The 19701-nt window shown below is 34.5% G+C and overlaps 4 protein-coding genes across 4 annotated transcripts in view; 2 read left to right on the top strand and 2 right to left on the bottom strand.

Annotated features, from left to right (window-relative positions):
• Nucleotides 1–2974, bottom strand: part of LOC106110700 (solute carrier family 22 member 3-like) — a 5540-nt gene extending 2566 nt beyond the window's left edge. Inside the window, exons 1-4 of the mRNA XM_013292600.1 lie at nucleotides 2653–2974; nucleotides 1924–2256; nucleotides 1013–1208; nucleotides 279–379 (exon numbers count right to left, since the gene is read on the bottom strand). Coding sequence (XP_013148054.1) covers nucleotides 279–379; nucleotides 1013–1208; nucleotides 1924–2096 — 470 coding nt within the window. The 5' untranslated portion in view covers nucleotides 2097–2256; nucleotides 2653–2974. The remainder of the gene's footprint in view (nucleotides 1–278; nucleotides 380–1012; nucleotides 1209–1923; nucleotides 2257–2652) is intronic.
• Nucleotides 2975–4782: 1808 nt separating this feature from the next.
• LOC106110873 (solute carrier family 22 member 3-like) lies at nucleotides 4783–11765 on the bottom strand. Its single transcript, XM_013292818.1, has 8 exons — nucleotides 11677–11765; nucleotides 8088–8379; nucleotides 7677–7872; nucleotides 6679–6779; nucleotides 6428–6579; nucleotides 5686–6312; nucleotides 5365–5546; nucleotides 4783–5006 (listed from the first exon to the last, which is right to left on the bottom strand). The coding sequence occupies exons 2-8, from the start codon at nucleotides 8255–8257 to the stop codon at nucleotides 4797–4799; spliced, it is 1638 nt and encodes a 545-aa protein (XP_013148272.1). The 5' UTR covers nucleotides 8258–8379; nucleotides 11677–11765; the 3' UTR covers nucleotides 4783–4796.
• A 358-nt stretch (nucleotides 11766–12123) lies between these two features.
• On the top strand, nucleotides 12124–14800 carry LOC106110880 (glutathione S-transferase 2-like). Its single transcript, XM_013292826.1, has 5 exons — nucleotides 12124–12230; nucleotides 12924–13059; nucleotides 13173–13340; nucleotides 13637–13779; nucleotides 14413–14800. Exons 2-5 carry the CDS (start codon nucleotides 12927–12929, stop codon nucleotides 14581–14583), a joined length of 615 nt encoding a protein of 204 aa, XP_013148280.1. The 5' UTR covers nucleotides 12124–12230; nucleotides 12924–12926; the 3' UTR covers nucleotides 14584–14800.
• A 769-nt stretch (nucleotides 14801–15569) lies between these two features.
• LOC106110881 (glutathione S-transferase 2-like) overlaps nucleotides 15570–19701 on the top strand; it is a 5191-nt gene continuing 1059 nt past the window's right edge. Inside the window, exons 1-4 of the mRNA XM_013292827.1 lie at nucleotides 15570–15688; nucleotides 17648–17784; nucleotides 18486–18653; nucleotides 19513–19655. Coding sequence (XP_013148281.1) covers nucleotides 17652–17784; nucleotides 18486–18653; nucleotides 19513–19655 — 444 coding nt within the window. The 5' untranslated portion in view covers nucleotides 15570–15688; nucleotides 17648–17651. The remainder of the gene's footprint in view (nucleotides 15689–17647; nucleotides 17785–18485; nucleotides 18654–19512; nucleotides 19656–19701) is intronic.

Below are 19701 nucleotides of genomic sequence, written 5' to 3'. Positions count from 1 at the left end.
GTCGGCGAAGTTGAACTCGATACTGAAGTGGTGGTGTTTTGTTCACAGTATTGTAAACAATAACAACGCCACTATATAGCGACAGCGATAACGAACATACCCGACTTATCCCTCACCCTGATGAAGGACCCCCAACAGGTTCGAAACTGTCGGAACCTATATTGAATTGTTCACGTGAGTTAAGTCGTGTTTTTGTAATTAATTTAGTATGTCTTACGAATGTTTTCATAAGTTAACTGGTCTTCTGTTTATTTTTGTCGTTATATTGTAATCCATACCTATCACACAGCCATCCAGACGCCATCATTGCGAGCGACATGCCAATGTTGTGCATTGTACCGATTAGATTTATCTTCCACGGCTGACAACCGAGATCCAACTGGAATGCAGAGACCAATTTTAAGCAACATTACTGAGAGAAATTTAGGTTAAAACCAACAGTTATTATTCAAAACTCTACTCGTGTATTGAGATTTTACGGAACGATATTTTTACGATTATTTATTATTATTTTTGAGATAATTATCGGGTTAATGTAATTAATGATAATTTTAGTGACTGATTGGCTTAACCATTATCACGGCCACTGCGTAACAGGCCGATATCGCCCTGACGTGGTACTTGAGATGGTGCGGATGAAAAAAACTATGTCTCTCTCGCTAGTGTGAAACGATTATCTAAGGTTTATATATTACATTGAATTTCACAAAGTTATAGCAATTTAATTTACCCTAGTGCTGGTGGGTCTAAAAAGACCTGCCAAGCATTGGCGGAAATATCTTTGGGGGCGGATTTCGGCCCGCCGCACCAGTTGAACAATTATGATTTTACTTGCCGCAGTAAACGTGATAAGGAATCATGTCTAATGACGAAATACTGAGACAAAATTGGTCTAATGATAGATATGAAGACTAAACACTTACTAAGGTTAAACTAAGACAATGTTTTTCAATCGCAAGAAAGACTACGTTAATATTTTTAACATGCACGCGTATTTTTTTTATTTACTTACCTCAGCAACAACGGTGTTGTTAGTTTCGTAAACCCATTCTGTGCAGACCGCGACTTCGTCAGAGAAACTGTTATTGGTGCACACTCCGGCTGCCGGCTGCTTGAGCAGCGGCCTCGTGCACCTGTCAGTGTGCGTGTTGGGCCACCACGTCGTGTTGTACACCGGATACTGACCATCACATTCTGGTATACGACATCTGTAACATTTAACAATTAATTACATTATTATGTATTGATTAATGTTCCATTTTAAGTGCCTATTTTTATTTTTTATTTTACATTTAACTAGCTTTCGCTCGCGACTCCGTCCACGTGGAATTAAAAACCAAACGTGAGTAGCCTATGTGTTCTTCCAGACTATCGTCTACATGTACACCAAATTTCATCCAAATCGGTTCAGCCGTTTAGGCTCACTAACAAACATCCATCCATCTAAACTTTCGCATTTATAACATTAGTAAGTAAGAATAGTTAAAACTTTCCTAGCTTCAGATTCAATACTTCGAAATCCACTGCAAATTTAACATCGTGATAGTTTTTTTTTTTTTAAATATGCGTTTAAGTTGACACGTCTGGAATATGAATAATCTTTTACACGACGTGTCAAAGCAAAAAATACATTCAACTTCGACTTGAACCATTGTCTTGAATTGTGAACCATTGTCTTTATTTCCCACCCATCAAAACTATTGGTTATATGGAACATAAAAATCTTACTAATATTATAAATGAGAAAGTTTGGATGGATGGATGTTTGTTAGAGTTTGTGGCTGAACGAATCTCGATGAATGATGAATTGGCATAGATGTAGAGGTAAGTTGAAGAGAACACATAGGATACTCACTTTCTTTTTTATAATCCATGACGGAGTCCCGGGCGATAACTAGTGTCTAATAAAACTAAAATAAATACCTATAATTGATATCTCCAGCGACAAAAACGTAGTTAACATTGAATATGGTGACCACAGCAGCTGGTAGACATATCAAGAAGTACTGCAGCATCTGATATCTGCCGAACTTCTCCATCGTCTCTATTATCTCTACCTTCTCTTTCTCATTACGTTCACTGTCTTTTCCTTCCATTGTCACACGTTTGCTTTACGTAAGTTTTTATAAACACTGTTATACACCTCTTTGTTCAACCAAAACGCTTCTTTCTTAATATCTCTTAGCACTCGGAATTTCTTCTTTATATTCACTTATATTCATTATAGTTTTAAAAAATAATATGAAACTGATTTTACTAGAATTATAAAACGTTATTTTAAATATACACTGTACTTAAAACACAACATTATTTGGTAAAATACGATAATGAAGGTAAGAAGGCCATTTGAATAATAATTCGTCGTATGGTAATCGACGAAAAAAACTGAATAGCAAATAACTTAAGTGAAACTTGCAAAGATTTGAACCGAACAAAAACCAAGTGAGCAAAAAACTTAAGCAAGTAAAACGGGTTTCAGTTGATGCTTAAAACTGTCACACACTTTCTAACTTGTACCGTCTTACTGTGCCACGAACCGTTCGTGTCTGAACTCCGAATATTGGGAGGGGGGCAGCCGGGGTCTTTGTCCGCGCGGCAAGTTCAGAGGGCGGATAAATTCACACTTTACATATAAAGAATAAATAATATTACAAATGCTGATTCACTCTTGTTTTAATGTGGCCATATCCACGCGACCGTTACCTAGGGTACACACACACCACGCGACCGGACGCGGCGAGAGCGCGGAATGAGACGCGCTGCACGTATATTCGCGATGCGCGTAGGCATCGTTCAAAATTCGCGCACACTAGCCCGCAGGAATCGCAGATGGCGGCAACACGCGTCTGGTTACAATACGTGTGAAAGAGACAAAACTATAATCGAAAACTCCCTAATCTATTTACATATTTTTGTTACAAATATTTTTATTTCAAATTCTGTTCTGTGCTGCGTATGACTGATGAACGTCCTTGAATTTATTTTTGACGTGATAACGTAGGACGCTGGCTGTACGCACAAAAAAATGGGCACATTGTCACGTTCCGTCTGCGCCAGGCGTGTAAGCGAGAGCACGGAACGAGCGATAGGCACGATCGGCCCACAGAATAGTAAGTACAAAATATATTAGTAAGCGTTCAGCTTGTGACGTTTTTTTCCGAGCCCTAGATGTTCTAGAAATTTCGGAATTATCCATCCATTACGTGACAACGTATTTTGTAAAATAATAGACACTAAAAGAGCGGGAATGGATACGTGATTTTTTGTGCAAAATTTTCAAATAAATTAGTAAAACTCTTTAATTTTTAATTTTTTGTTCCGCCTAATAAAATTGAAAATCCGGGGCTTCTCTATAAGTTAAATTGCGTTGAAGCAATAGCTAGTTGCTCTAGTGAAAAGGGGGCTTAATAGATTAAATTAATTTTTAATAATGAAGTGAGTTAAAACACGTGCTTTAAGATATTTTATGTGTGGTTCATCTAAATTCTAAACGACTAAATGTTTCTTTAATTTCAAACTACGGAATAATCTAGAAATAATATAATTTTATCGTAATACTTCAATTTTCAACATAATTACATATATGAACACTGGTACGTGACTAAGACTTTTTAAACAATTTTTTTAACCTTCTTCCAAATGTAAGATCAAATTAAACTTGACATACTTATCATGAACTGATAACACCATTTTTAACGTATTTTACGAGTATATGAAGAAGATTATCGTAACTTCTTTAAAAGATTGAGGACAGTGCCATCTAATTTAATTAAAATAAAATATGTTATGAATGAGCAAATTTTTGATTTTTAATTTTCATCTAAAAATAACCCTTTTATATATCTGCGTAAATTGAGTTAAAAAATGACAAGTTTTAAGATACTTTTCGCCTTAACCCAATTTCGACTGAGCTTTATGTAGCAAAAAAATATTTTTTTAGTAGTCATGTGTTTAAATATGAATTGAGTAGATTTTTAAAATTATTTGTTCGTCACACTGGAAATTGTCCATTTAACGGTTAGTCTCTGTACTACTACTAGTCTCTACTGAGATAATATTTGATGCCAGTCTAGCATATACTGCTAAATACTCCATAAGATATTGAGGTCGAATGGTTGAAAACTACTACTACACTATTTTTACATGACCTTTTTTAGTTTTAGCTGTATTTGCATTCAGCGTCAGAGTTCTATTTTTAACAGTGGTAGAGCCCGCTTTAACATCTTAGCACGAATGGGCCGGCACGCCCGGTGTAATACAATGACCACACAGAAGATAGGCGTGAAATAGAAGCAATTCCGTGTTTCGTCTGATGAGTGTTTTGCCGGAGGCTTAATTTAAGTCTCTTTCCCTTTACCACCCTTTTCTTATAAGGAGAGGATGGGAAGAGGAAGTGGATTTGACGGTGGAGGAGATGCATAGGAAAGGGAAGTATCCTCTTTATGTGCGTCTCCTCCTCCGTCGGATAGGGATAGGCAACACATCTGCAATTGCGGATGTCTACGGGCAGCGGTCGCTTCGCTATTTTGGCGGATTCAGATGGCCGCTTATTCGTTTGCCACCTTATGTTATAAAAAAAAACTTCGACAGTCATAACAGATTTTCACTAGGAAATAGCAATGAATAAAACACTTTAACAGATTAAAAACCACAATAAAGAAGCGTTTTGTGCTTAGCACTGCGACTACCAACGCACCTGAACACTTATTGTTTTTGTTGACAATGAGAAAGAGTGACAATGTATTGCACAGGTGTTTTAAAGGATGTCATCCAAGACGTGAATTGAAAAACATAACTCAATCGTTACTATTTTTATTGAATTCGTAAGTGGTTCCATTTTGTACCCTTTTTATTTTCTTTGGGATCAACGACTGCGCTAAATCGACTTGTTGTATCGTATCCATTAATGGCGCATCTTTTGTCTCCGGTGTTTTTATGAGAAGTAAACCGGATATTATTGCTGTCAAACCAAATATTATTGGTGGAAGAACGATGGACACTGAATTCTGTAATTTAAAATTTCAATATTAAAATCATAGATGAGATACAAATACAGATAACCAATCTCATACAAAGCAATGTGCAATCGTAACACTGGATTTTTAATACTACTATTTAATTAAAATTATATTTATTTTCCGTAATTAATAACGGCCTAATAGTTAGTTTTTTTATTGTAGTATAAAAAAAACACTGGCTATTCTACTGGTTATTTTAGTCTGCTCCCATTAAGAAAGATGGCGCTAATTTAAAAATTAAAAAAAAACATGTCTACTCGCTTGATTACCATAAAATAATTACACTTAAAAAACTTGAAATCTCATCAACATTTTAGGCTCATTTAAATAATTTCACTGAACTTACCAGTATAGGGGTTAAAGGAGCGACCATACTGCCTATGCCCGCACTGACGGAGCATACGCCCAGCATTGTTCCTCTCACACTCGTGGGGAACAACTCCATTGTATACGTGATCACTCCGGTGAAACACACTGATACTATCAACTTACCCATGAGGAATAAGATTATTTTAAGCAAAGTGTATGCTGTAAAAGTAATTACAACCATTATTTAATATGCAAGATAATAAAAGAAATTCTATTAAAATGATCAAAGCTCTTCCACAAATCATATCTGATGCATTAAAATTCGTAAACAATTATAATGGTAATATACTAGTTATACCTTCAGGTACCAATCCTGTCGCAGTACAAAGCACACCGCACAATAAGTACCCGAATATCAACGGAAATTTCCTTCCGATTTTATTCATTAAGTACAAAGATATCAGCTCGCCAGGATACGACATGACAGTTGCCAACATAAAGTTAGTGTATTTGTTGCCAGGCAAAAACACAGAGTTTATCATCAAGCCGTAATACACGAAGCCGGCGGTGAAATTACAAAACGCAGCGACTAATGCTCTTTTAATCATCTCTCTAGATTTAAATATAGCCATAAAACTTTCTCTCTCTTCATAACTGCCAATGTTATACTCCTTTTTCAAATCCTCTGCACTCATATTAAGCAACTTCTCTTTGTCAATATTTACTTTGTTGACTTTTGCTACTTTTAATAGAGTTTTCTTAGCACTTTCCGTTTGATCATTTAGTAATTGCCATCGAGGACTTTCTTTAATGACAAATATTAGTAGTATAAATGCTATTGCAGGACTGTAAATGGCTGCAACGAGATGTTTCCAATATGGTAGGAACATCGCAAAAACAGCGTATAAAGTCTCTCCTACGTAAACAGCGTAAGCGAATATAACTCCTGCTAGAACTCTGTTCTTTATTCCACCGATTTCTATCACTGAAAACAAATGTAGAATCATGAGTTCTGAACAAAATCTTTAAAGAAGTACCAAAAACCATGACTATCTTAGAACTCTCCTCTGGTCCTCTGGTCCTTTAGTAGTTTTACTTACTTAATACCATCCCAGCGGTGTATGATCCACCTGCGATTGTTGCTTCTAGCATTTCTATCAATACATATACAGGATAAGAGGATGTAAAGATCTTTAACAGACCGACGCAGCTTCCCACAGAGCACATAATTACTGTTGGCATACGACCGAATCTATAAAAGATTAAAGAGTTGAAAGATACGGTAAGCATTTAGTATTAAATAATGGTAACAGGGTTCAGTTTATAAATATGAAAAGAGTTAAAACAATACCTATCAGACAACCATCCGGAAGCCATCATCGCTAGGGATGTGCCAATGTTGTGAATTGTACCGATTAGATTTAACTTCCACGGCTGACATCCGAGGTCCAGCTGAAATGTAGACCAACTTATATACTAGCTTTTGCTCGCGACTAAATCCACGTGAAATGATTGCCTCTGCTACTCAGCGATAAAGTAGCTTTTAATGGTGAAATATTTTTTTAAATCGACCTAAAAATTGTTTGTTTTACATACAAAAATACAATTCTTTATATTAGTATAGATTTCTAGTGTTGACTTAGTAGTACAAAGAACAGACGATGCGATGATTCAATCTTTCTCAAAGTCCAGGATCCCGTTGGGGACGGACCGTGCATGGGCGTTCAGTAGCGGGTTCATAGGTTGAAAGTGTATTACACCAGTATTGCCAAAGATGCTCATAGACCACGAGTACAAAAATTCTAATCTTAACGTAAACTTCCGTTAGCTTTATCGCAGTTTGATTACAGCCGTCCGTGAGTCCGACGGCTGACGCAGACTTTACCAAACTGATTGTAACTGATAAGGCATAAAAATACGTAATGCTATAAAACAAACGTATACAAATGCCTTTTATGTTCCTTAAATCTAGCTGATTCTTAGAGAAGGAAGCTATGGAATCGATAGTGTTGGAAATATATTAAAAGATCGTCAATTCAGTATCTTACTTCTTACTAATATAAAGACAGTAAAAGTTTAGATTGATGATTGTTACTGCGTATCCAAAAAACCGCTTAATGGAGTTGCGACGGAAAGCTAGATATGATATCATTTTATGATTATGGCCCTAATTGGTTCTATTTTATTACCACAGCCTTCGATAAAAGAGTTTAAACACAAGCATAATAGTTAGAGAGTAGAAGCTATATGCAGTTTACATAAATAACTGTATCAAATATTTTTTTTATAAGTTAGCGCGATTTTCTTAATATAATATGGATATAAAGTCACTTTAATATAATAGTTTACCTCAGCAATAACAGTGTCATTACTTTCGTAGACCCATTCTGTGCAGACCGCGACTTCGTCAGAGAAACTGTCATTGGTGCACACTCCGGCTGGCGGCTGCTTGAGCAGCGGCCTCGTGCACCTGTCAGTGTGCGTGTTGGGCCACCACGTCGTGTTGTACACCGGATACTGACCATCACATTCTGGTATACGACATCTGGAACCATTACAGGATTACAAGAGGCAAATTGTAATATAAAAAACACTTACACATCAAAATAGGTAATTCAAAATAGGCATTTGATTTGCCATGTTAAGAACAAGAGAAACCTATTAAAATATAAACGTATCGATAATAAACGATAATGATTTTGTACAAAAGTCCAAAGTCCAACCGTCATGTTTAAAACGATATTAAAAAATGACAAATACCTGTAGTTGATCTCCCCAGCGACGAAGACATAGTTGACATTGAGCATGGTGACGATGACCGCTGGCAGACATATCAAGAAGTACTGCAGCATCTGATATCTGCCGAACTTCTCCATCGTCTCTATTATCTCTACCTCCTTCTCATTTCGTTCACTGTCTTTTTCTCCCATTGTCACTACGTTTGCCACTTTACCTAAGTTTTTTTTAAACACTGTTATACCTCTTTGTACAATTAAAACATTTTATTCCGTATTCTCTTGAATTTATTATTTATTTCTAGCTTACATTTTCTCTGAAATGAAAAAGATTTATATTAACAAATTCTAGCTATTTTAAACACAAACTTATTCGCTTTAATATGAAATTGAAGACACATAAGACAAGGTCATATGAATAATAATTCAACCAACAGTACGTTAAAAGACTACAAATGCTATAAAAAAATAACACGAGGAAACTCGATCCAAGATATCGATAAGAATCGAATAAGAATAAAGTAAGAATACATTTAAGCAAGCAAAAAACCGAATTGATTGAAATTTAATGTCAAAACACATCCAAATTTTGCTTTGTGTTTTATGTCTCTGGACGTAATGTGTAGTCGCTCTAGTGAAAAAGGGGTCTAAATATCATTAATTTAATTTAGTACAACACAGGCTTAACACATGACTTACATGGTTCGTATGAAATAAGAATAATAAGTTTTTTTTTATTTGGTTTACTATAATAAAAGCAATTCAAAAATATTTTTTTGAAATAACAACAAAATACCCACCGCATATATTTCTTAGCAAACTTATAGGTACTTTACTCTACGGTACTCAGACTCTTTTAAATACAATCCTCATCTACATTCAAATATAAGATTAAATTTAACTTCGCATACTTATCAATAACTGATAAAAATATATTTTTTAAGGTTATTTAAATCGACACAATCTTCATCATTACTTGCAAAACTCAAAGATTATAAACAACGCCATCTATGCTGACACGTTTCGAGTGATTTGCATATTTTTTGTACCGATTCCTAGTTATACAGTTGGACCTTCTGGGTTGAATAGTCTTTGGTTTGTATTTGCAGATTTATATTATCCTTAAATAATCTGTTGTTGTATGAATTGATTACTTGTTATAGTTAGTCTAAACAAAATAAATTAGTTTGATAAATGACGCATATGAAGTATCGAATTCAATTTCTATGAAGGTAAATGCCATACTTAATAGACAGGTATCGTAGTGACGAAACAAACACGCATAATGAACAATTTTGAACTATCGATATTAGGTTTAAATAATTATCGAACTCGACTAAAATTATTATAATCTTATTAATTAATTTATAGGACAATTCTAGTATTGATTATAGTGTAAAGAATTTAGCGATGACAGAAAGAATAGCGAAATCCAATTCGATTACGTACGGCTGTAGTAGTAATAAACATTTATTTACTCTCATTATTTGTTATGGTGATTATTAATTTGAGAAAACAGTAATTTTTTTTTTAATTCTTAAGTTATAAATATGAATCTATCGATAACAAATTCTTTAAGGATAAAAATCGAAAATCGATAAGATTCATAACTGATTTTACACAACATCCCTACTAAATTTGAAGTGTATTGTCAAACTGATCTAACTTATTTTGACACACTATAGTAGGCCAAATATTATGTACAGTGGAATGTTTGGCAAAATGCCATCATGTTGCGTTCACCATTTAACCTCACGCCCTCTTGAATTGCCTTAAACGATTCACAACGCGTATGTTTCCAAACTAGCTAATTGTAGCAATTTATACTTATTAAATCTTAATCGTACATTTAAAAATGAATTAGGGGGAAGATTTGAGTAAAGAATTGTACGGGATTCCAAAGTTTCTTTTTATTTTTAAGATTTAAGTATTAGTATAGATATAGAAGTATAGATTGGCATTGTTTGCAACATTGTTGCTCTAAAAACTAGCAAGCGTACCGTTACAAATGTCAAAAAAGTATCCTAAGATCCTTATAGGTCTATAAATATACCCTAATTTAAAAAAAAAATCTAAATTGACGGACGGCCGAATATTGACGTAGGTCTGGTTACAAATGGTAATTGTGAAGCTATGTGTTTAAGATTCGTTCCAATATTCTGCCGAGAGGCTCTAAGAAATAGTGCCATCTATTGACTGTATATTAAAACGCTACACTTAATGCACTAATAAATACGACGTTTTTTTATTTTTCAATCTGATTCTGATAGAACAGGACAAAATACGAGTATACGAATTGTTAATAAACGAAAAAAGTCGTAAGTGGTATTTCCGAAACGTAGGAGCCGATATTCCGTATACACTCCGGGGAAAAGGGCAACTCAAATGACAGGCTTTATTACGTGCAATGAAATTTACATACAACCAAACCCACAGACATAATAACAAAGTTACGTTTGTAACGCGCGAAAAAAAAAATACTGCACAACTCTTTAGTGTCCTTTTAATTCCTATGAGCTTATATTGAGGTGTGCACACTAATAGATTCATTAGTTGTACAACTAAACAGTTGAATGGGCTGCAAAACAATCGACAATCGCACAACTGTTATGCGACAATTTAGTCAAAGCTGTGCGCCCGCTCTTTTCCAGTAGAATTAAAAATTTAATAGGTAAAATTTTATATACATTTTTCTAAATATAAAAAATTGATTTTAGGATGACAATAAAATTAAAAAGATTTTAACAAAATACCTGTAACCGGCAACTGACACATAGATAACTATGATAAAATCGCGCCAAATCTAATAACCAACAATAAAATATCTCTGCCTACCCTGATTACCACGAATGCATGCTTGCTTTTACTTTATTTACTAATACTTTCGTTAAATTAACTGAAACAACGTTGTTTCCAGCCAACAGATAGGCTTTATGTGCTAAAAATAGATTGGACGCGACTAATATTGGCAATACAATCCAAAAGTATGTAGATTCTAGACTAACCCGACTCCTGCGTTTACTTTGACGTTTTAAATACAAACAATACGCAACAATTGGAACCACAGAACAACAGTTTTTTTATTGTATTTGATGTGTCTACTGGCAATATTCAATTAAAATCAATGTGTAGAATGTGCTCTAGGACCATAAATGTATCCACAGTGGCGACACTCATATGGCCACTGACCTTTATAAATGGACAGGCTATAAACAGGAGTATTTTGTGACTATTCGATTTTCGCCATCTTGGCGCTTATCGATATGGTTAATCGCAATTCAGAGTTTTCAAATCAATAATTCTGATAAACTTAATTGACTTTAACATCAAGATTAGAATATAACTTTTCCTGACAAATCTACAAGCAGTTACAAAACTAATAAAAATTGCTATTTGTTTTTGTCAGGACCTTAGCATAGAAAGATAAAAATGCTAAACATTATTATAATATCACTTTTTCAATATCGAAAAACTTTAATAAAAACAAATATTGCTATATCACTTATTTCCTTTAAAAAAAACAAAATAGAAACAGCAAATACGTATTTTAAATTGTCAGAGGAATTCACGATAGGATTCTTAATTTCGATCGTCATGATAAAAATTTAACTTACTTCATTGTTTTGTTTTCTAAAATGTCTTTTATTGTCAAAGAAAACAACCTCTCGAACAGTGTAAATAAAATATACTTGCTGGAAAAGGAAAAAATATCTCGATGACACACAGAGTAGTAATAAACAGACTTTACAAAATGTAACAAAAAAAGCAAATGCAAGTGCAACGTTCATCTTCTCTGTGCATGATGAGAGACCTGATTGTTAATCAAATCAAATGACACTAGGTCTTCTAACTAAATTAAAAATCTTAACATTCGAAACTTAGTCACTGATAACGGAAGTGTTTACAGTAATCTTTTCTACGATTTAAATTATCCCGATGTTTACATTATTATACGAGTTTGTTTGAACATACGATAAAGCGCAAGTAAAATAGTGTGGCTACCTGTGTATCGCTACTGTGCGATAATTTTACTCTTTGTAAAATGTAAAATGCTCAAGGCTTCGCTGAGATACAAAACTGTTCAAATTCCAACATACGGTCAGTCGATTAGTGTGTTGGCAGACCAGTAAGACGCATCGAACGTAACACAAATTATCCATAGTAATTCGTAAGTTAATTTATTTAATTTCTCAGGTCCCATTATTACTTTATTACGATTAAAGGTACAATAGATAATTAAATAGTTTGATAGTAATTCAATAATATTATTTTTCTTCATGTGAATGCCGTTTATTGATTTTAATGAATAATTCATTTCTCCTCTTTGAATTTGAAGTTTTAAAACTTAAAACACATTGATTTACGTCTTAAAATCATATTATTACAATATTAAAATATCTTTTTTCTTATTACAAGCTTAATATGTTCGCTCAGAAATTGACTCTCGTTGCCTTGAGGCCATTGACCGAGAAACTGTCCCATAAATATTGAATTTATATGACTTGAATTGAAACAAGTTTAAGTAAATATTTAATTTCTATATCAGTACGTTACCATATAAGATATGAAAAACATTGTTACTATTGACAAAGAACTGTAAACAATGAGATAAATCCTACGATAACGATGGAAATATCCAGGTGTTACTGACCTAACAACAAATAAAAGGGTATAAAACCTTGCGCAATTAAGATGTTTTAACCATTTATACAAAATCTTTAAAGGAATAAGACCCTTTTGTGGAATAGTAATACGTAACTATTAGGTTTACTATCTACTATTGTTTACAGATACTTATTAAATTTCACCAGGCTGTGGTTTATTTAGTTTCTGTTTCATGTATTATTAATATTTCATTCAGAAAATGGCGAAAGTGAAAGTAACGTACTTCAACGTGAAGGCGCTGGGCGAGGGCATACGCATGTTGCTGGCGTACGGAGGACAAGAATTCGAAGACATCCGTGTCGAGAGAGATAACTGGCCAGAATTAAAACCTAGTTAGTAAAATTCTGTCTTCTAGTTTAATTCAGTTCATGATTTCTATTCATTTCGAATAACTTCAATTTGTACACTTGAATATACTATTTATAATAGTTGTCTTTCCTCTTAGAGACGCCATTCGGTCAGCTGCCGATGCTCGAGATTGATGGCAAGCAGTACGCACAAAGCATTGCCATCTGTCGTTACCTTGGCCGAAAATACGGCCTGGCCGGGACCACCCCTGAAGAGGACCTAATCATCGACCAGAACCTGGACTTCTTTAACGATATCCGTTTGAGTGAGTTTTATTTCTCTAGTTAGTGGTGCTTACTAGGTAGTATAATAATATGACAACTTCAGAAGGCCTTAGTTGCTAAAAGCAAAGTACCCTATACAGCTGAAGGAGTACGTGAATACCTACGTCTGTGGACCGTTTTAGATGACGATGGACTATTTTCTATGATTTATGAATTGCTCATTGATGTGAGGTAAGGTGTGTTATCCCCATAATACTCACTAAGGGTATTTCTGTTTTTAAATAAGACGCAAGTTTATAACGGAATCTCTTTCTAATAACTACATTTTTCATTGAAGAGACTGTGGCAGCAAATTACGAGTCCGATGAGAAGGTAAAAGCCGATAAGCTAGAGGACCTTAAAAAGAACCATTTCCCCGTCTTGTTCAGCAAATTGGATCAGATGATAAAAGAGAACAATGGCTTTTTAGCTGTCGGGAGAGTAAGTATTTAGTTATATTATCACATTTTCAGGGTACAAATACTTTTTAATTTTTTTTGCATGATTCAACATATTATCGTATTAAAATCTCAATCAAATTGTTTATGTGCTAATATTATAAAGATTTGTATTTTTATATGTGTTAAAATAGCTTAAAAACTACTGTACTTATTTCAAAAATTCTTTGTCCATTCAAAAGATACTTTATCAGTAAGTTACATTGGCTGTATTTGTTTTTTATCTTGCGGGCACAAAGTCGCGAGCAACAGGTTAGTAAAAGGAACACCTTTGTTCTGTACGTGTACTCACAACTATCTTAAATGTATTGCGGCTATTGTTTACAAGGATTCGGAGACTACAAATAACCGCCTCACCATATTATTTTCAATATTTGGAACTCTAAAATTGCAACTCACGGTTACAACTATTTCATTTTGTAAAGGTCATAGACGATTACCGATTACATATCACACAATTTATGTTTGAAAATTACAAAACAGAGATTAAGTGTAAACAGTTTTAAAACAAAACATACTGTTTTGTTGTTATGTCAACTAAAATTGTCCACTGACAAAGCACTTTTCTTACAATTTCTCTAACAATGTGTTTGTATATAAAACTGTCTTATTTCAGTTAACATGGGCGGATTTCGTGTTTGCCGGTGTGTACGATGCCCTTAGAATGTTCACACATCTACCTGACTTGGATGAGAAGTATCCCAGCTTCTCGAAGTTGAGGGACACTGTGCGCTCCCTGCCCAAAGTTAAGGAATTCTGTGATTCCGCGCCTAAGACAGATTTATAATTTATCCTTGTATATTTAATTGAAAATTTTGTATATTTAAAAGAAGAAGAAGATTCATGTGATTATATTTTAATACTTTCTTATTTTAATCAGTTGATATTAATACAGATTTTTCTATTGAAATATAGTTTTTACGTGTTCAACAAGTAAAAAATTTATATTGGTTTTTATAACTTTTTTATAAATTACCTTTTATTAAATGTATTCCTGTACTCTTCGCCTTCGTCTTACTTTTTCCCACAGATCTTCAATAAATCGCAACATCAGATATGCACGAAAGCATGGTTTAATCGAATCTTACATACAGACTTCTAATCGTAACTGTAAACAGTAACACTGGAATGTAGGATAACTAATATCACGAAATTAGCTATCTTTCTAGTTCCGTGCTATTTACACTGTGTCGATTTTCTCCATCTGCATGAAAATATACTCTCAATTGATATAACAAATGATATAAACTTTTGCGAGGGAGGTGTTGTCACTATACTTGTCTGAAATCCAAGTGAGTTACTTCCCTAGAACTTCTGTATAATAAATAAATCAACCGTATCCGATTGTTATTCATCAATTTTGGGTACGGCGGAAATGAGGGCTACGCAATGTCGACCTTGATCTTGGAGGCTTGGCAACGCAAACTATTTTTATGCCCACTAAATAGCGCTGTATGTCAGAATATGAATGCAGTTAAACTGTCTGCGTACAGAATGATGATGTAGTCTTCTGTATCATTATTTAATATAATTATCGTCTTTTGAAAACTGCTGCGTAATATTCTCATCTAATGAAGACCAAAAAACGCAAACCACTAAGTTTATAATAATTTCGTGTAATTACCAGCTGCCCGAGACTTCACCAGCGTAGGATTATAAAAAAATTAAAAGATTACTCTCTGCATTGTATGTACTCTGTGACAAATATGAAATTCAAGGTCACGCGCACACTCATAACATGGACAACATTGGCCAGCCGCTTGTTTGTTACTAGCTGGTACGGTTGGTACTACTGATTCCGGACTCCGACAGTTGTTGTTGGCGCGGTTTTACAGTTTCACATCTGCGTTGTGTTGGTAACGTTGCATTTAAGACAGTATTTGTAATCTTTTGTAAGTATTTTGTATTTTAAATCTATTATTCGTCTGTATCTCAACTATAATGGTTACAAAAATATTTTAAAGTATAACATAGGTACAACAGTTTTCATTTTGTTCCAGCAATTTAAAATTATTTAACCGGCCGGCGCGTCGTTCTATTATTCAATTGGAATAACCGCCCGGATTTAGTTTTGTTGATCTGACCTTTGATTTGTTATTTATAAAATGTTAAAAAGTTTGAGGAAATGTTCCCCTATTACCGTTATATTATTTAACATATAAAAGTTACTTTTAAAATCTAGAGATATTCTAGAACACATCAGGCATAAAAAAAACTGTCTGTTGGCTTTAAAAGTAAACTTGATAATTATTGTTATTTTCGCTATCCAATACAGTAATGACATTACCCTAATATGCATAACTTTTACTGCATTAAAATGTACCCTCAAACTTCCCCAAACTAGAAAAAGTACTAATTGACAAACTAACCAATAGCTGCTTAATTTTAACCTACGTATATTTTCAATTAAATGTAGGTATAAGATTATAAGATTATACAAGACTTGGGTTGAAAAGGTGTTTTTTACAATCTTACCATATCTTATTAATATTATAAATTCGAAAGTTTAGATATGTTACTACGAATTTTATGAACGGCTTAACGAAATTCCCTGAATAGCTCTGATGTATTAAATAATTTGAAAGAACACATAGGCTACTTTTTTTTTAATTCATGGAATTTAAAAAAAAAACAAATTAAAACCTAATAAAGACCGAACGTCATCTAGTTGTTTAACATTTATTACAGAACAGAATTCTACTTGTGTGTCTCTATTCTCAAGATAAGATATCTTAGAGAACCCACCTCTTGTACTGTACTTTCCACGAAATATGTGTCATCAAAACATATAACTGCAGATAAAAACACGACAAAAAAATATAAAAAAAGCACACAGACGAATTAAGTATCTCCTTCTTTTGGGAAGTCGGTCAAAAACAGTGTCTCTTTTAAGTTTATCGGCAACTAACCTCACTGTTTCTGACATCGATAACAAACCACACATATTTTTATACTAGCTTTTGCCCGCGACTCCGTCCGCGTGGAATTAAACAAACCAAAAGTGAGTAGCTTATGTGTTTTTCCAATCTATCCTCTACATATGATATATCCAAAGTTTATCGAGATCAGTTCAAAAGTTTAAGCTACAAACTCTAACATATATCTATCCATCTAAACCTTCGGATTTGTAATATTAGTAAGAAATAAGATAAGAAATATATTTTTACTACAATCGCCCCCTTGCTCGTCTTGACCGCTGTTGATAATGGGCCTGCCCCTCCTTTACATCGTCAGCTGTCAACGCCCATGTATTGAAGTATTTGTCTTGCCTATTTGATTAGATATGAAGAACAATGAATATTTGTTGATAATACTTGAGTTCTAGATTACGAGTATTGTACCACGGAGTAAGGTTTTTAAAAACATTGACATTTTTAATTATATATGAATGTTCATTACGTAATTAGGAAGTGGAATTCTGACAGTGGTAGTGCCCGCTTTAACATCTTCGCACACACGGGCCGGCTCGCCCGGTGTAATACCACGACCACACAGAAAACAGGCGTAAAGTGGTAGCAATTCCGCGTTTCGTCTGAGGAGTGTGGTGCCGGAGGCCTAATTTTACTCCCTTTTCCTTTTTCACCTACTTATCTATTTACATAAAGATTAAAAAATTGTTAATTGTACGCAATTAAATAATAAACATCCTGACATACATTCATTTATGATAATAACTAGCTTACGCCTGCGTCTTCTTCCGCGGAGAATTAAAAAATAAAGTAGCCTTCGTATTCTTCCAGACTATCCTCTACATTTGTGCCATTGAGATCCGTTTAACAGTTTAAGCTACTCTAACCAACATTCAACTTAAAATAATAGACAAACATTAGAGATATACTTGGTCGTTTCAGAACAATGCCGAAGGTGACAGTAACGTATTTCAACACGAAGGGTCTAGGAGAAGGAATACGTATGTTGCTGGCGTACGGCGGTCAGGAGTTCGAAGACGTCCGATTGGAGAAGGAACAATGGGCCGAGTTGAAACCAAGTTTGTATGCGTTGTTAATTTACCTTTGAAACACTGAAAATATAAGATTTTTTTCGTCCCGTTCGAGTAGAAGTAAATTGCAACAGATTGCTTATTACTCTTTTATTACCTTTTATTTTTTTTATAAAGAATCTTATTTAAATTAGATTTATCATGAAGAGGAAAGACTGAAGTACTCGCTATAAACACCATAGATATAAAAAAAATAATGTTGCCTTTTAAATCTCAGCATTTGTATTCTAAAAACTTTCTTTTTATCATCTCCTCTGCCTTATCCTACTCCTGTAGTATCGGCGCACCGAGTTTTCGTCCTCCAAATAACTCTACCATACGTCATCCCAATCACTCCCTTATTGATCATGTCACCTTTCACGCAACCTATCCATCTCTTTCTACGTCTACCTCTACCGGTGTACCTCCATTTTCATAACGTCCTTGTCATGCGATTCATCACTTCTCATAACATGCCCATACCATACTAACCTTCAAAAACTTTCTTTCGTTTTAAAATACAGTAGAACCTCGATAACTCAAACCTCGGTAACTAAAAAACCTCTATAACTTCAAATAATTATATATCCCCTTCCCACCAGAGCCCACCTCTACAACATAGACCCTTGATAACATAAAACCTCTATAACTTGAAACATTTCGTGTTTCCCTTGGACTTATCGAGGTTCTATTTTCGTGTCGTCTTCCAGAGACGCCATTCGGTCAACTACCAATGGTAAAGATCGATGGGAAACAGTACGCACAGTCAGTAGCTATCTGCCGTTACCTCGGCCGTAAATACGGTCTTTCTGGCTCTGACATCGAAGAGGATCTCATCATCGATCAGAACTTAGACTTCTTTAACGACGTACGCTCGAGTAAGTAATTAATTAAGGGCTGATTCCACTAAGTTACTCCAGTTTTTGTTTAGCTTAGTGTAAAACTTGGTGTTATGTACTTTCGTCCGCGAGGAATAAATTAATGTAAGCAGACTACGTGTGCTTCCAGACTATCCTCTACATCTATGTTAAATTCGTCCGAGATTCGTTCAACAGTTTAGGCTACAAACTCTAACATCCATCTAAACTTTCGCGTTTATATTAGTGCGTTGACTAAGGACAGTTATCTGTTAAATCCAATCTAAAGCTATGTAATGGTTGAATCTATATATATCCTTAGTTACCCACTGATATTATAGCTTTTTAATGGTTTAGAATTTTTGAAATCGGCTCAGTAGTTTTTGAGTTATTTAATCTTACTTCTTACTAATATTATAAATGCGAAAATTTAGATGCATGGATGGATGTTTGTTTGCGTTTGTAGCCTAAACGGCTGAACGGATCTCTATGAAATTTGGCACAGTTTTAGAACATAGTCTGGAAGAACACATAGGCTACTTTTTATCCCGGGAATAGTTACGGTTCTCGTGGCATTCATTAATTTAGTTTTTTAATGTTTACTCGGTCATTCCGCAACGGTTCAACATATCTTATTGAAATTTGGCACAGATATAAAACAAAGTCTGGAGTACACATGGGATAAGCTTCATCTCCGAGAAATGTCCGGTTCCCGATATACGTAGCTTTTTGTAATTTATATAGTTTGTATGTTTTCGAATACCACGCGGACGAAGTCGCGGGCAACAGCTCGTTATACATAAATGCCAATTCTCCCCCTTTATAATATTAGTATAGAAGTATAGATTACATAAACACGAACATAGATGTAAATTTCCAGAAGCGGCCTCAGCGCATTATGAACCTGATGAGAAATTAAAAGCAATCAAACTTGGGGAACTGAAGAAGGAACAGTTGCCGCTCTTATTTGGCAAATTGGATGAAATCATTCAGAAAAACAATGGATATCTGGCCGCTGGGAAGGTATACTATAGACTTACACCAAAACAAGAGCGGATCCAACTTTGGC

This window comes from Papilio polytes, unplaced genomic scaffold, assembly GCF_000836215.1.
Source record: "Papilio polytes unplaced genomic scaffold, Ppol_1.0 DF824191.1, whole genome shotgun sequence".
NCBI classification, from domain to species: Eukaryota; Metazoa; Arthropoda; class Insecta; order Lepidoptera; family Papilionidae; genus Papilio; species Papilio polytes.
The sequence above is the reverse complement of the archived record's forward strand: the minus strand, read 5'-3'. Positions and strand labels throughout refer to the sequence as shown.